This window comes from Capricornis sumatraensis, chromosome 2 (genome assembly GCF_032405125.1).
Source record: "Capricornis sumatraensis isolate serow.1 chromosome 2, serow.2, whole genome shotgun sequence".
NCBI lineage: Eukaryota > Metazoa > Chordata > Mammalia > Artiodactyla > Bovidae > Capricornis > Capricornis sumatraensis.
In genome coordinates, this window is record NC_091070.1 from 171,132,266 (window position 1) to 171,149,561 (window position 17,296).

General features: G+C 35.9%; 1 protein-coding gene across 1 annotated transcript in view; it reads right to left on the minus strand.

Moving 5' to 3' along the window:
- TNNI3K (TNNI3 interacting kinase) overlaps positions 1–17,296 on the minus strand; it is a 344,134-nt gene that overhangs the window by 230,372 nt on the left and 96,466 nt on the right. The window contains exons 6-7 of the mRNA XM_068966744.1: positions 7,814–7,912; positions 5,237–5,375 (exon numbers count right to left, since the gene is read on the minus strand). Coding sequence (XP_068822845.1) covers positions 5,237–5,375; positions 7,814–7,912 — 238 coding nt within the window. The remainder of the gene's footprint in view (positions 1–5,236; positions 5,376–7,813; positions 7,913–17,296) is intronic.

The following is a 17,296-nucleotide window of genomic DNA, read 5'->3' on the forward strand; positions in this document are numbered from 1 at the left end:
CTGATTATACTTCCACCCCTCATGGAAGATGTTAAAAAGTTCAGACTCTGGACAGAGCATCATTTCCCCAAATATTGGCCCAATATATTAGCATGAGGCCTAGCATGCTGTATGTTTATAGTGCTATTTAGGAGGTTCTGATATTCCCTCAACTGAAAAATGTTATACTGTAATATACAAAACATGGTATAATGAAAAGACAACAAGTGATTCAGACCTCATTAATTGTTACCCAAGACAAGTGTTTAACATTAAATGCAGTTTTAAATTGTCCAATTGGTAGTGATCATTTGACTTTTCCTTTGTCCAGTCCAGCCTTATAACCTCTTCTGACATTTGGGAAATTCCCTATGTTGAAAGTACTAACTAGATGCCAAAATCACATTTTATCATAGAAGCTGGAAAAATGCTTTCCAAGTCTCCTTTGCAGTTAGGGTGCAGGATTAGCACAGGGTGACCATATGTCCCAGTTTAGTGTTCTTATGCTAGCATAGTTTTTAATAGCAACACTTTCACTCTCAACCATGCCATGGTTGGACGCTTATCTGCAGGCTCTTCTATTCAATACGTTACTTCAGACTCTTACATCAGAGCTGATGACATACAAAAGCAGAGTCTCTTCTGTTTTGGGAAAGTAGCAGTGGTGGAATAGCTCCATCTAATTTCCAGTAGTAGTGTTTCCAGCCACAGACTGGGTACCCTGCATTGTTGGTGTCAGAAACACAAGGGCTGGTGTGTATGTTAGTAGGGGTGGAAGTGTGCCTTCAAAGGATTAATTTTGGGGGTGTGATTTTGGACACCATTTCTCTCTGTGAGAATGCCAAATCCAGTTTTTTGCTCTGTTCTGGGGAAGATTCTACGATAATTGATATCATTTAATATATTTCCTTCATGCTTAAACCAACAAGTGTTAGTTTCCAAATCTGGCAAATAAGAACACCTGACTGACACAATCATTCCTCAACAAGTAATAAATGATCAATATGCACCAGGCACTGTGCTAAGTGTTGTGGATATTGATTTCTTATCAGTTGATGGAATAACATTGTTGGGCAGCAGAAATGCTGAAAGGATTAAAGGAGATAATTTCGGGAAAGTATCTAGCATGATGGCTGTCACATATTAGACATCTAATAAAAATGTCTACTTTACCTTTTTACTAATTTCCCTCTCAGAAATTTACCAAATGCTAAGGCCAATAAGGTATAAACGCATAGAGTCTATGCCCTCAAATATTTTACAATCTAGTTGAATAGTCAATAATTATAGGCCTGAAGAAATACAAGTCAACACCAAGCTGTTAAATTGTGGATTTGCTTTAGCACAATTTTTAAAATTAAAAATAATCAGATCAACTGCTCTACAGCCACTTTTTGTTATTTTATTACTCTGTCCATCTGTATAGAGGACTTTATTCAAAATAGAAAAAAATAGCCCTTAACATTCATTTTCGTTATTATATGTAATAGAAATCATCCGTTGAACCAAAAAAGTTTATGGAAAGATTTTCTTTTAATAATAAGCAATAGGAAGGAAAAGAAAGTCAAGATACTAGTTTATTTTTTTTAAGTTCAAATAGAATAATCATTAACATCTAATGAGCATTGATTTAGGCCTTATAGCTGCTATATTTGTAGACAATGATTCTTATTTTATTGTTCTGTAAGATCTTAAGCCAAAAAGAAATCTTCAACAAAGTTACTGAACTCCTCCTCTCAGGGCTATTATTGAAAAATGAATCTTTGAATCTTTTATATTAATGAGTGGCTCAGAAGGACACTCTTCCTTCAGAAGAATGTTCCTGGCTGTTTTGATTATCTTCCTTTTTAAGATTCTTTTCCTTTGTTCATATTCTGCTGGAAGTCAGGGAAAGTCAATACCATGAGTCAATGCTTGAGAACAGTAGGGAGTCCAGGGAATCAGCAGGTCACATGAGGATTCTTGAGGTCCAGAGGGGACATTGTAAAACAGAATAAAGCACAATATTCCATTAATTCATGATTTTCCTTTGGCCATCTCTGGCCCCACCCAACATTGTTCTTCTCTAGTTAAATCAATAAACTTCAAAGCAGATTATTTCCTTGATAAATTATCAGCAGTAGCCTGGACATTATTCCCATCAAAGAAGATATTAATACCAACCAAAGGGACAGGCCAGGAGAAATCTGGATCAGATGCAGAGGTTATATATTATATATAACTCCATTTCTGCTTCAGCCATTCTGCTACCTTAATTTTGTCATAGACCAATTTGCAAAGATAAAAAAACATATATTATCATTATTATTATCTCAGGAAAACTGAATGTATGAATGATAGTCTGTTTGTTCTAACTTAATACATAATTTAGAGGTCTAAGGAAAGGAAAATTTTAGAGAAAGGAATACGTGTAAATCATTATTAGAAAAATATGTAGTCACTAGTCCTCTACCTTGAAGAGCATATGTGTTCAATAGTGTATTTTGAAAGGAAGAGTAATGAATATGTAGGTAGATGGATGCTACTTCCTGCTTAATTCTGCTCATTGATCTTACAGATAGAATAAATGCTTTCATATTAACCCAGCAATATTAGCACATCCCAATAACTCAACTTCCAAATGTATCTTAAATAAATTTTCAGTAACAAATCTGTGTGATAGCTCTGACAAGATATATTTTTTAAAATAAATTACTTCTCTTTACTGACCATGTCCTAGAAACTTTTGTGACTTTTTCTGATATCCATGTCCATGTTAACAAAATTATATCTTCATCAGATGACAGAAATTAATAGTTTCTAAACTTAAAAATTTCCATTTTTAACTCTGTATCTCTATTTTTAGAAATACAAAAAGAATTTAACTTTGTACCTATATTTTTACAGATGCAAAAAGAACTGTATCTCTATTTTCTTCTTATGGAGTCCAGCAATATTTGACCTTTCCAATCTCAATCAACAAGCATTATGTGTCTCCTTTTTCATTTCCCTACAAGGTATAAAGAAGACTAGGGACTTAAAACATATGTGACTGAATAGGTCAGTCTCCTAAACATGCTGAACATGCTTTCGGAATTACATTTTGGTTAATTTTATAACCTTAATTTATTTTCATTTGTGATGTCCTGTTACCATGGAAACATAATGTAAATACCAGATTTCAAATTGTGCTCCTTTTGGGGTCATTCATTTACTCCTCCCCTTATGTCCATTAACCACAGGCAAGGTTCAGACCTAAAATACATCATCTGAAGGCTTAGATATATTTTAGAGTAAGTGAACTAGCTGATAATAAATCTTGTGCAGCATCCACTAGCACTAAAGATTTTCTGGTTTATTCTTTGCAATTGGTTTAAGTGCAAAAGGGACTTAAATATCAATTGTGTATTAGAAGGAAATACAATGCTTAAAAATCTGAATCATGTCTCTTGATTCTTTTAAAAAATGATCGAGTAGGAGGCATTAGAGTGCTTCTGTGAGTCAGAAAGAAAATGCTAAAAATTATATCATATGATGCCGGTATGTATGGAGAATACGGGTGCAGCACACATTTCAATGCCTTTTGTAGAAGAGTCCTTTGATCCTGGAGACATGCTGATCATAAATGACACTCATTTTGACACCACTGAGCTTTGGAGTTGTTCAGAGGAATAAAAGGCTGAGGTTGGCATTGATAATAAAAGGAAGAATGCGAGCAGTTCCTGACCCCTTGGAAAAGTGAGGCAGTTTCAAACACAATTATGTGCTCAGTGATTCACACTAGTGTACTTCTGACTATTCTAAAACAACAGAATCAAAGAGACTGCTTAAATAAGGTCCAAGGAACAGTGCTCCTTGCATCCTGACAACACAGGTTGTTTATGATAATGCTATAGAAAAATTCCTGATTTTCTGAACACTGGCTCAGAAAATGATAGAAACTACATTTCTCAAACATTGCCAAATAAAACGGTCCTGTTTCCAACATGGAAATGAAACTGCCTTAGCCTCTTGCCACAGTTGTCCCTGGGAGCCTTTGTGTTTTCCTTATGAGTAGATGGAAACATCGATTAGTTTTATTAACTGAATATCAATCTCAACCTTGGACCAAGGAAATGGCAGTTCTAGAGCTTTGACAACCTTGTGCTTTTGGAAATGTGCATCATTTCTGCTGCAAAGGCCAGCAGTTCTTACAGCTGGGCTTTTAATTAGGTCTCTTGAGGGTCAGTGGAAGAAGGCTGGATATGCCTGAGAGAATTTAACAACAAGATGTAACTCTGAGTGAATCTGTGTCAAGAAATAAAGTTTGTGAGGAAGATAAAAAAAGAGAAAGAAAGAACTTTTCTTTAAAACTTTCAGTTTTCCAAAACACATTTTGTAATTTAAAAACTAAAAAAGTTGCAGAAAATTTTATTCTATTAAATGCATCTAAAATATTTCTGTGTATTCTAAAGCTTTTTTCCAAAACCGATCACACTCTAACTCTATTTCCATTTAAAATAATAGTAGTCTTAAATACTGAGGTGGATGTGGGGAGTAACATGGAATGCTCATATATAGCTGTGGGAATGAAAAATAGTGTAAATATTTTGGAAAGTTGTCTGAAATTTCTCCCAAAGTTAAACATGTATATGACCTTTGATTCAGCAATTCTCTCTCTCTCTCTCTCTCTCATATATATATATATATATATATATATATATATATATATATATATATATATATATATATATATATCTTCATTTTCTAAAAAATAGGAAAAATTAACCTATGGCAATAATAGAAGCCAGAATATTGATTATCTTTGGTGATGAAAGCTATTTACTAAGAAGTGGGCACAAAAGATCTTTCCAGGTGAAATATTTGCAACCTTCCAGATAAAAATACTATATCTTGATCTTGGAGGCTTTTGTGTAAGTCTATTCAAAAGGAAATATTCACTTAATACTCAGTTAAGATTTGAGAATTTTGCTACATGTAAGTTTTACCTCAATTAAAAAAATATTAGTGAGTAATAACAAGTAGGAAAAGCTTAGAAAAACCCCTTACTTTTATGGTCCTACCTAATATATTAAGTTGAAATAAAATATGCAAAGAAGGGTTAACATATAGGTTTAATTAATATATTAAAAATAATAAATTATGACTTGAGGAACAAATTAGGACTTGGAAACTAGAATCAATCAACTTCATGATTATTCTCTAGTAAATAAGTAAAGTAGAAGAAAAAGCATACATAAAGTAAAAGACTGCAAAATTCTTCTAACCATAATCTTACCATCTGCTTTGCTGCCTTCTTCCACCAAGAGTTTCACAATATTAAAGAATCCTTTTGCAGATGCTAGGTGGAGGGGCCTATCTCCAACTTCACCACTTACATTTACATCAGCACCAAATTTCAAAAGGAGGCGAATTACCTAAAGGATCCAAACATTTGAGATTAGTGTCAAATGTCAAATAATAATGCAATGCTTTCAGCAGTATGGAAGAAGACATATCATTAAGATGTTCTTTTGGTTAATTTTTGCCTGAAAAAAATCCTAACTCAATTGGCCTAAACAATAAGGCATTTATTATTATATCACCTAGCAAGAAATTAAAACCTGGAGCAATTTCAGAGTTCGGTCTTCATTGTACATAAACAGTCTTCTCTAAAGTCACCCATAATCATCTCTGAACAATCCTTTAAAATCTTCTTCTGGCCAGAGTCAGCAGTGTTTATGTGATTCTTCATTTTCATAGCGATTTCATGCATAGGTCACCAATGGTCATCTTGTGATTAGGATTCTAGGTCCTGTTTTGATTTGTGAGTAAGCAGGAGATAGCCATACTAGCCTTTAGCATCTTCCCACACTAGTTGAGATTCACAGCTCAGGAGTCTTCCAGGGGTTGTTTCTGGTAATTTATGGGATTTGTTCAGATTATTTACACATTCACTTAGGATTCTCTCAAATACTTTTTCTAAACTTGACATTGTTTCCTCTGGGAATTTCAGAAGTCATCACAGTGATCCCAAGAGATAAGTTAAGTTGTACCAGTGCCATTAAAATAACAGTTACGGGAGGACTCCTCAAAACTCTTGACCCTTGAGGGCCTTCCACTGTGGTCCAGGGGTTAAGACTTTGCCTTCCAATGCAGGGGGTGTGGGTATGATCCCTGGTCAGGGAGCTGAGATCCCACATGCCTTGCAGCCAAAAAACCAAAACATAAAACAGAAGCAGTATTGAGACAAATTCAATACAGACTTTAAAAATGGTCTATATCAAAAAAATCTCTAAAAACAAGTCTTGACCACTGATGCATCAGCATAAATGTGAATTCAAGCTCTGAAACTATTTTGTGGCAGTAAATAAATATATTTTGGGCAGAAGCCTCTCAAGAATATGGTATACATTTGATAGAAATCTAGGTGGAAAAAATAGCTGGTGGAATGTGGGAGAACTTCTTATTGTGTGCAGTGGGTAAAGAAGAAAGGCTCTGAAATTAGACTTCTATTTTTTCATTATGTCACTTTGAGTAAATGATTTGGCCTTTTCAAAATTCAGTTTCTCCATTGCTAAGATGGGAATACCTCACAGGGTTGTTGTGAGGATTAAATAAATTATCACACATGAAACACTTAGAAAAGTGCCTGGTACTCAATAAATGATATCAGAGAGGGAGCACCAGTGTGGATTGTGTGTTTTATTCATTTGTTGGCTAATGGGTACACCAATGTTTAATACAGGAGAAAGATGAACAGTAGTAGACATTTAGTTTCAGGAACCTTGCACTCCTAAGCAGATATTTCCACTTATACAGAATCCACAAATTCTGATTATGTGACTTTATAATGGACAGATTTAAACTATCATTGAAATCGATTGTCTATTAAGCACTGTTATTATATACCTAGGAAATATTGCTCTTGGTACAAAACATCTACTCTTCCACTTAAAAATAAGTAAATAAACAAAGGCCAAGGAACATGGCATATCAGGCACATTTATAAACCAAATGTGCCATCTCCATGTCAGCATATTTTAGTAAGTGACAATAGCATCCATAAATTACTTATGTGCTGTCTTTGCACATAGAAACTGAGTCCCTTATCATAAAAGGGCCATCCACATTTTAGCATAATTTTATAATACTGTGACTATATATTCAGGGAAAGTAAACAAATTTAACACTCCACATAACATGCAGAGAAGCTCTTTATGTTTCTGCTGGGTGATGAGGTTAATCACCAAAGAGGATGACTTAACAAACAACGTGCATTGTGTATATCCTGCCTGTGCCTGAAATCAGAAAAAGTTTGGAGTTTTTCATCACTTGAGCTTTGGACCCTGTACTTTCAGAAGCATTTTCAGTACCCAGCTTTCCAGTGCACTCCAGTGCACTCTGAGCAGCACATCAATGAAATGAGCAATCTTCCCTAGATAGAGGTCACGCTTCACAAGCTTGAGAGTGTCCAGGCATATGCCAGCCAGCAAAGAAATAAAGGCACAATGACTGGAACAGCACAGAGACAAAAATAAGTTTGATTTTCAACTTGGGGTCCTCAGGAAGTGCAATAGCATGACCTCTACAAAGGTGTAATTCTGCTGCATAACTGAGTAATACTAGAGATCTAGGGAGATAAAATGAGGAGGAATGAAAATGGTCAGTGAAAATGAATAACTTGGTAGCTGCTATTTTTCTGTGGATCTACAAAAGCTTTTCAAGGGTGGAAGTGATGAGAAGATGGCAAAAATGATTCAAAGGATATCTCAAGTAGCCTTTCTTTGAATATAGTACAGTTTAAGAAAACCCTGGAACACTTAAGCGACGCCCCAGGCTTTGGACTTACCTCGTCACTTACTTACACACTTACCTGTTCACGCCCATAGTGTGCTGCAATGTGCAGTGGAGTGAAAAAAACTGAATCTTGAACATTGACATTAGCTCCATGCTGCAGAAGCACATCGGCAGCCTGGATAAGAAAAAGCTGGCTTAGGAGATTCACTGGGGGCATCTGTCCAACGAATTCATTTTACAATTTAAATGTATTAATATAACTCATCTTTAGGAGTCACCATTCTAAAACACAGTATTTTTCCATCTCCCTTCTTTGAAATCTCCAATGGCTTGCTTCTGCCTAGAAAATAAAAGCCAAGCTCCTTACTATGGTATTCAAGGTCCTCTCAATCTGATGGTATCCTTTAAAATGTACTTTCCATGACTCTCTTTCATAAACCCAACTGCACAATCAAACTGCCTCCATTTCCCACTTCTCTGAGTCTTTGTTCACATTATTTCCTCAGTCAGAAGTTCTCTTCTGCCCAATCTACAGATATTTAAACCCAAGCTAAATGCCATCTCCTCCAATATTTCTTTACTTTCCCTCTATTTGTTGCCAAATTATTTGCTAAAATTGTCTTTCTTCCTTTTACGTCTCACTCAACTTTTTCTCATACTATTTAGAACATTTACAAATTTATATACATGCCTTATCACCCTTATTAAAGACCAAATTCTTTAAGGACAAAATGTATGCCAAATTCATCTATATAATTCTACCCTAGCATGTTGCCATGAAAATAGTAATCATTCAATAAAAATTTGTTGAATGAATGAGTGATTAAAACAAACAAACAAACAAAAACCAGCAGGAGCTATGGACCAACTGCCTTCATGGGAAGGCACAGACTGCCAACAAATCTGCTGACCCTTTAGATTTATTAGACCAAAGACTCATCTCCAAGCCTCTTTTCTCTAGAAAACTGATTGAAGTCATTTCCTCCAGATGTGTTCTTTTTCACTGTAAATTTTTCTAATGTACTCTCTGTTCCTTAGCTGGTAAAATAATATATATTTGGGGAAATTTTCAAAAGTCTGTTAGTCTTAGAAGAGAGAACATGAAGCTGGGATCAAAGAGCTCAAGGAACATCTGTTCCCACAACTCTTCTTTTCTCTTCTATGCCTTCATCCTAAGTCGAGGGCATAAATGGTAACTGGAGTGCCTCTGTCTCACTCCAAAACATAGAAAGATAGGTTCCACTCTCCCATTTTAAAGGTAAAGACACTGAGCCTCAAGAAGGATTTTTAACCTATCTGAGGTCATACAATTAATAAGAAGCAGAACTGGAATTCAAATTTTGGCTTGTTTGAAGTTTCTTTGCTTCAGCTCCTTCCTGTGACCTTGATTGCATTAACACTAACCCTTAAGCAAATGAACTAACTGAATCAACCTCAGGTAAAATGAAGCTTTCTGTCAGTAGAAGCTTGTTAGATTCAGCTTGGAATTGAATTCTGGAACCATTTATATCAAATGTCTGCTATCTTAGACTTCACATGCCTGTGAATTCAATCTTGGGAACATTTAAAGGAGGTCAAATATGATCAAGGTAAATGGAGCTTTTTACAAATTCTCTTATTTTAAACATAGCATACAATAAAGTGACAGCATGAATTTTTATTGTAAAAAGGATTCTCAAATGTTAACATATAGACCCAATTTCTTAGGCATAGTTCCAGAACTTACTTTCATTCTAAAAGATAAGGGCTCTTAGTCCAATGTAATTTTTTCCTAAGTTTGCACTTATCCAGTTATTCAGAAGGTCAATCTTTTGGCTCAATATTCATTAATTATGAAGTGTTGGCCTTCTGAGAAACTGTCAAAATGTAAGATTTAATGAAACCACACAGAGTCATTATTGAACTGTAGGTTTTAGTTTGTTTTAAAATTCAAGAAAATAGTTAACCATTGAGAGCAATGTACATTGGAATTATCTGAATAATTTCACAGGCTATTTATATACATTTAATGCATCTATTGGTTCTTATGATATTTCAAGTCATGATAGGGAGTATATCTCCTACCAATTTTACGGGGATACAATGTATCATGATATACAAATATGCTTGTCATTGTGGTTAAGATAAACGCACTAATATTAATGCTTAGGCTGGAACATATATCCATTAAATAATTTTAACCATGCTTCCCCTAATCTAGAACCTGAAAGAGTGGGTAGATCAATTTCATCTCCTTTCCACTACATGAAGTCCCATGAAGTCCCAGACTGAATCGCTTTTATTCACCACTATGCTAAATATATAATAGGCATCCAGATAATTATTGAATTGGACTGTATTTCTAGTTAAAAAATAGGAATATATATCTATTAGTCATAAAGGAATTCAAACATTAACAATTAGGACCCAAATATATGATAGAAATTTTTCAACAGTTCAACACACACATTTATTGATCCTTTACTCCGAATTAAACTTTAGTAAATCCCAAGTGCTTGCTCCATGCCAGGAACTGTCACCGGCATTTTTACATACAATGTTGAATTAAGTTTTATGCTGGCCATAAAATTCTGTTGTATTAAATAATTTTGAGAAAATCCATAGTTTTGATTTTTCTCCCCCAAAATAATAACAAAACTACTACTGAAACTGTATACTAGAAAAAAGTCTTATAACAGAAAGGATGTCTTAATAATCTTTAAACTCCTTAAAATAAAGAACTTTATCATACTTAGATTTGTATAAATGATATACATATACATATGTATGAGTATATATATATATTATTATTATTATTAAAGAACCAAGATTCAAACATTCAGTTCAGTTCAGTCGCTCAGTCGTGTTTGACCCTTTGAGACCCCATGAACTGCAGCACACTAGGCCTCCCTTTCCATCACCAACTCCCGGAGTTCACCCAGACTCATGTCCATTGAGTCAGTGATGCCATCCAACCATCTCATCCTGTCTTCCCCTTCTCCTCCTGCCCTCAATCTTTCCAAGCATCAGGGTCTTTTCAAAGGAGTCATCTCTTCGCATCTGGTGGCCAGAGTATTGGAGTTTCAGCTTCAACATCAGCCCTTCCAATGAACACCCAGGACTGATCTCCTTTAGGATGGACTAGTTGGATCTCCTTGCAGTCCAGGGACTCTCAAGAGTCTTTTCCAACACCACAGTTCAAAAGTATCAATTCCTTGGTGCTCAGCTTTCTTTATAGTCCAACTCTCACATCCATACATGACTACTGGAAAAACAATAGCCTTGACTAGACGGACCTTTGTTGGCAAAGTAATGTCTCTGCTTTTTAATATGCTGTCTAGGTTGGTCAGAACTTTCCTTCTAAGGAGTAAGTGTCTTTTAATTTCATGGCTGCAATCACCATCTGCAGTGATTTTGGAGCCCCCAAAAAGAATGTCCACCACTGTTTCCACTGTTTCCCCATCTATTTGCCACAAAGTGATAGGACCAGATGCCATGATCTTAGTTCTTTAAATGTTGAGTTTTAAGCCAGCTTTTTCACTCTCCTCTTTTAATTTCATCAAGAAGCTCTTTAGTTCCTCTTCACTTTCTGCCTTAAGGGTGGTGTCATCTGCATATCTGAGGTTATTGATATTTCTCCTGGCAATCTCGATTCCAGCTTGTGCTTCTTCCAGCCCAGCATTTCTCATGATGTACTCTGCATATAAGTTAAATAAGCAGGGTGACAATATACAGCCTTGATGTTCAGGTATTCTTTATTGATGAAATGAATAAGCATGACAAAGTGTGTGTCACAAAGTCATTGTTTTATGAGCACAAAAAATGGGTTGGAGCTCTTTGTTTTGATAGGAAAATAATTACTATACATTAGTCACTAAAAATATTTTCATTTGCTAGTTGACTTCTCAAAATATCCAAGTAGAATCTCTACAATTTCCAGGTTGTAATTTAAATACTTATTCAAACATTCTGCTCTTTCTTCCTAGAAAGTTTCTGTTTTCTTTCTCTGACTGTAGTATACCTACTCTCAAGGCCAAGCTCAGTTCCCAGGTCCTCTGAGAACCTTTCACAAATACTTTACTGTATTAAACATTTCTTTCTTTAAATGCTTATATTATTTATTCTCACAACTTAATCTTTGCATTAATTATCACTGTGTGTAAACCACTATTATACAAAAATTAATTAAACTATTTTTATCATGTTCTGAACTTGTCTCAGCGAAGTGTAGGAAGTTTTGATTCCAGATTAAGAAGGATTTTTCACCTGAGACGTGAACGTGAAGTTGCTCAGTCGTGTCCGACCCTTTGCGACCCCATGGACTGTAGCCTACCAGGCTCCTCTGTTCATGGGATTTTCCAGGCAATAGTACTGGAGTGGATTGCCATTTCCTTCTCCAAGGAATCTTCCCGACCCAGGGATCGAACCTGAGTCTCCCACATCGTAGACAGACGCTTGACCGTCTGCGATCCCAGCCAAAAGGCCGAGACCTGAGACCTGAGACACTGGGATTTAATCCTTCTAACTAGAAGAGTTATACCTTATCATTTTAAATTCCAGAGATTTAAAAAGTAATGCCTACAAGAGAAAGGTCCTCATTGTTCTTATTTGCTGAATGTTTCTGCTACAGCTTTAACTTATTGACTTACACCCAACTGGCTTCCGACTATGAACTTCATCTTCTGAAAATCAGTGACAATGATGAAGAAGAAAAAAATGACTACATCAATAGGAGCTAAATGTCTCATGGAAGAGAAAGTAAAGTAAGGTAAATTCTACATGGGATAAAATGGCAATCAATCAGAGCTGAAATTCCCAAAATTAAATATAAGTATTTTATACCTAGTAGACTTTCCATAGATATCTACACTTTGAAATTAAGTTTTTCTTTGCTTTATTTAAAGTGATATCTCATTTCTTGTGACTTCTTTGGAGTCTCCCTCAAATTCATACTTACATTGATGTTCTCCTTAGGATTTATAGTTTGTTTAGAGCCACAGTTTTCTCTTCTATATATCTTTATCTAACCTTTACTATTGAGACTTATAGAGAACAGAATCATGACTCTCTTTTGGGATAATACCCACTTCCATTTAGTAGAAAATCTATATTAACAAAGTTTTAGAAGAAAATGTTTTTGAAAGTTTATGCCTCAGGAAATCAAAATGATCTCAAAGATTTTAATATGCAAGTTGATTTAGATTTGAAAATTTTCAATGCTCCCAGTTCTAACTTTCAGTGTGTGTGCTCAGTCACTCAATCGTGTCCAGTTCTTTGCCACACCATGGGCTATAGCCTACAAGGTTCTTCTGTCCATGGAATTTTCCAGACAAGAATACTGATCGGGTTGTCATTTCCTCCTCCAGGGGATCTTCCTGACCTGGGGACAGAACCCACATCTCTTGTGTTTAACTTTCAATAACCCACTCCAATTGTGTCCCATTGAACAATTACCCTCTCTTCTAAACTTTTCATTTTTTTTCAAGAGTAGTCTGCATCTTTTATTCACATATTCTCACCTCTTAATCCCTCCTCAGCCCACCTATAGTCTGGCTTCAGACCAGAATTTCCAAACTTCAGGGAAATTTCTTTGGAAAATGACGTCAAAGATCGCCCAACTGTCAATTCCAATGTATATCCTTGGGTCTTTCCCTTATTTTAACATTTCTCCAGCATTTCTTACGATTTGTCTTCTCCTTAAGATCCTGTCCTTCCTTAGACTGACTGACATAACGATCTTTGAGTTTAATCCCTACCTCTCTGCCAGCTTTTTATTATCCTCTAGAGGTGACTCTCTGTTTATCTCTCTCTCTTTTTTTTAGGAATGTATTGTTACATTTATTTAGTTTTTTTTTTTGTATATGTAATTTTATTAAAAAATTTTTTTTTAACTTTACAATACTGAGTATTTCTCCAGTGTTGCTTTTTTATCACTAGCATTGGATTGCCTCCTGATTTCCTTTGTCTGCTTTAATTGCCTTGAATTAATTAAGATAATACACGGAAATCATTTAGGACAAAACTTGGTAAGCTAAGAGGAAGTGTTCAGTGTTAGTTATTAACTATCTTGCTTTAAACATTCTCTAGTTGATTCTGTCTATCACTATTGCTACCACTGCTGCTACTAATACTGGTACTATTTCTACAACACACATACACAAACAAACACACACACACTTCTCTCTCCAGATGCATGTATTTTACCCAGATTCCTCCAATATAGGGTCTACCTTACTTAGCAACTCAGAATTTGATTAGATGGGGGCTTCTCAGGTGGCTCAGTGGTAAAGAATCTGCCTGCCACTGCAGGAGATGCAGGTTTGATCCCTGGGTCAGGAAAATCCCCTGGAGTAGGAAATGGCATTCCAGTATTCTTGCCTGGAAAATTTCATGGAAAGAGGAGCCTGTTGGGCTACAGTCCATGGGGTTGCAAAGAGTTGGACACAACTGAGCTACTGAGCAGCAGCAGCAGACTGTTTATATATTTCCCCTGTTTCCCAATTACTTACTCTGGGTTTATTTAAATGATTTCATCTTTATCACTTGCCCTTTGATTTTTGGTAATGTGAATGAAGCATTAGAATGTGTGCTTTGAGAATGCTGTTATTTAGTTGCTCAGTTCTGTTTTTTTTTTGCAACGCCATGGACTGTAGCCCAGCGGACTCTTCTGTCCATGGGCTTTCCCAGGCAAGAATACTAGGATGGGCTGCCATTTCCTTTTCCAGAGGATCTTCACAACCCAGGAAGTGAACCTGCGCCTCCTGTACAGCAGGCAGATCCTTTATGACTGAGTCACTATGGAAGGCCACCTATGAGCTAAATAAAGATATCTCACAACAATCTCATGGCTGCTGCTGCTGCTGCTGCTAAGTCACTTCAGTCGTGTCTGACTCTGTGAGACCCCATAGACGGTAGCCCACCAGGCTCCCCCATCCCTGGGAGTCTCCAGGCAGGAATACTGGAGTGGGTTGCCACTGTTACTAATAATCCCATTTTAAAAATAGGAAAAATAAGGTTAAGAATTACACAGTTTTAAGGAAAAGCACCAAAATTTAAACTCGAATCTATAGATGTCCAAAGAATCATACTACTCCACAGTGTTTTCCTTCTTATGTGTGCTATTGTTTGGGGGCAGCCTATAATTGCTTGCCACCTCAGACAGTTCTATACAGGATATAGGCTTGGTTGATGTTCTTCAAGGATTTTCAAGGACATTTGTGTAGCCAGTGTATCAATAAGTATGATTCTGACTTTGTAATTGCTTGCAGATAACTGAAAAAAATAAAGTTAAAAGTTATTCTAAGTAGACATTATATGTTAGGGAACTTGAAGAGTCATATATACTATGACAAGACTTTTAGAATTTTTCCTGAATTTTTTCCGTGAAGGGTTTGACCAACAGATTTCCAGCAGAGCAAAATATATTCTGATTTGCACCTTAAAAAGATCCTTCTGGTAATAGTATAGCAAATAGACTGAAAAGACAGCAAACTAGAAGCAGAGTGACCAGCTAGCAGGGTTCAGCAGCCAGCTACAAAGAAAAAGATAAGGATAAAAATGGTCTAGCAGATAAAATGACGTAGTAGTAGTATCCAGGAGATGGAGAATGGACTTTAGCGATATTAAGACGATACAATTGCATGACTCAGCATATTGGGGGTAGGGGAAGATGATGGAAGTTATTACCAGATGATGACTATAAAAGAGGAAGACTATAAGGAGAAATAAGCATGAGGGTAAAACTGTGTCTAATTTGCAAATTTAAGAAGTAGGAACATCACCTATAGTTTCTCTCAGGTTAATCACTTAACATATTTAGTTTATTCTAGTTCCCTTTAGCAATTCATTGTGAGCTTATCCAACACCACAGCTGTTTCAGCTGGGGTTGATCCCTCAATCAAAATGCAAACATAATTCCTGAGTTTTTAAACAACTACCAAAAGCTATGCCAATTAAAAAAACCAATAATCGCTTATCCATTTGTATTTAAGGCTTCATTACCTAGCATTTTAGATCATAACATTGCCTTAGATTTATCATAAGCACTTCTTTTGATTTTATGCTCTATTTTCTGTAAAAAAATTTTAACTGTATATATACTGACTTCTCTACACCCATTACAACTGTTAAGTGAGAACTCCCTATCATATAGTTACAGAGGTTTATCATTTATTTTTGTAAACTAAATGAATATTGAATATTTTTGTAAAGACTTTTTATTTTACCTGACATAGCTCTAATTAAATATTTGAGTACAAAAACATACTGGAAAATAGTTTCTTCAGGCTGTCACAGAAATGAGGCTCTCTTATGTGATCTTTCTCTTATTATCTCAGGTTAAAATTAAATCTGGTCTGAAAATTACTCAGAAAATGATTCCACAAGATAACATTGTCAAAGAAATTAAAGGGACACTTCATATTCTTATGTTGTAGAAATAGAGCTTAAAGGTATATCAACTTATATACATAAAGTAAAAGAATTCCATTGATTATACAAACCTATAGTTTCTCAGGAAATTGTAATAATGTAAGTAGAAAAGCTGGTGGATGAAGAGTGATGAGAAGCTGTGAGATCAAGGCTGGAGCTACAAGTGGGATCATTTTAGAGAAGGAATAATTGAAGTTAAGCGATAACACCCGTTCCATAGGTAAAAGGAGATACTTGAGGGATATTTATGGCTAAAAAGTGGGAAAGAATGAAGCCAGCAAAGGGAAGAGAAGAGTCATCCATGAAAGAAAAGGAGAACAAAGGAATGCTTGTTAAGGAAGCCCATGAAGAGAAATTTTAAAGAAAAGACAGGCTAAATTTTCTGAGCCTTCCAGCTAATCATCGTCTTGCTGTGCTATTTTCTTTCTTATATATATTCTTTTTTGCAGCATTTCCTTATGTGAGGGTCTTATTTTAAAATCCCTGGCTGAGAAAACAGGCTTTCTATGTTTACTGTGTTATGAATACATCATGTTCTATGCATTTCGAAAGCCACAATTTTTTCTTCCTTATGAGATTTATTTTTATAGCTTGCCAAAGGTCCAGCATTTTTCGGCTATACTGCAGGTGTAGAGACTTGAGAATTGTAGTACAAGTTAGGCTCACTCTCATGGATGATCTTCCTTACACTGCCTGTACCCTAAGACATTGTAACCTGACAAAGAATTTTCTCATGACCTGTCCTCCAGCCCAAGACACCTACTGAAATCATGTAATTTGCCCCTACTTGAAAAATAAACTTCTAAATTACAGTTTGAAGGTGAGTTGCAGTCAACTAATAGAACATAGTTCAGTTCAGTTCAGTACAGTTCAGTCGCTCAGTCGTGTCTGACTCTTTGAGAACCCATGGATCGCAGCACGCCATGCCTCCCTGTCCATCACCAATTCCTGGAGTTTACCCGAACTCATATCCATCGAGTCGGAGATGTCATCCAGCCATCTCATCCTCTATCATCCCCTTTTCCTCCTGCCTCCAATCCCTCCCAGCATCAGGGTCTTTTCCAATGAGTCAACTCTTCGCATGAGGTAGCCAAAGTATTGGAGTTTCAGCTTCAGCATCAGTCCTTCCAGTGAACACCCAGGACTGATC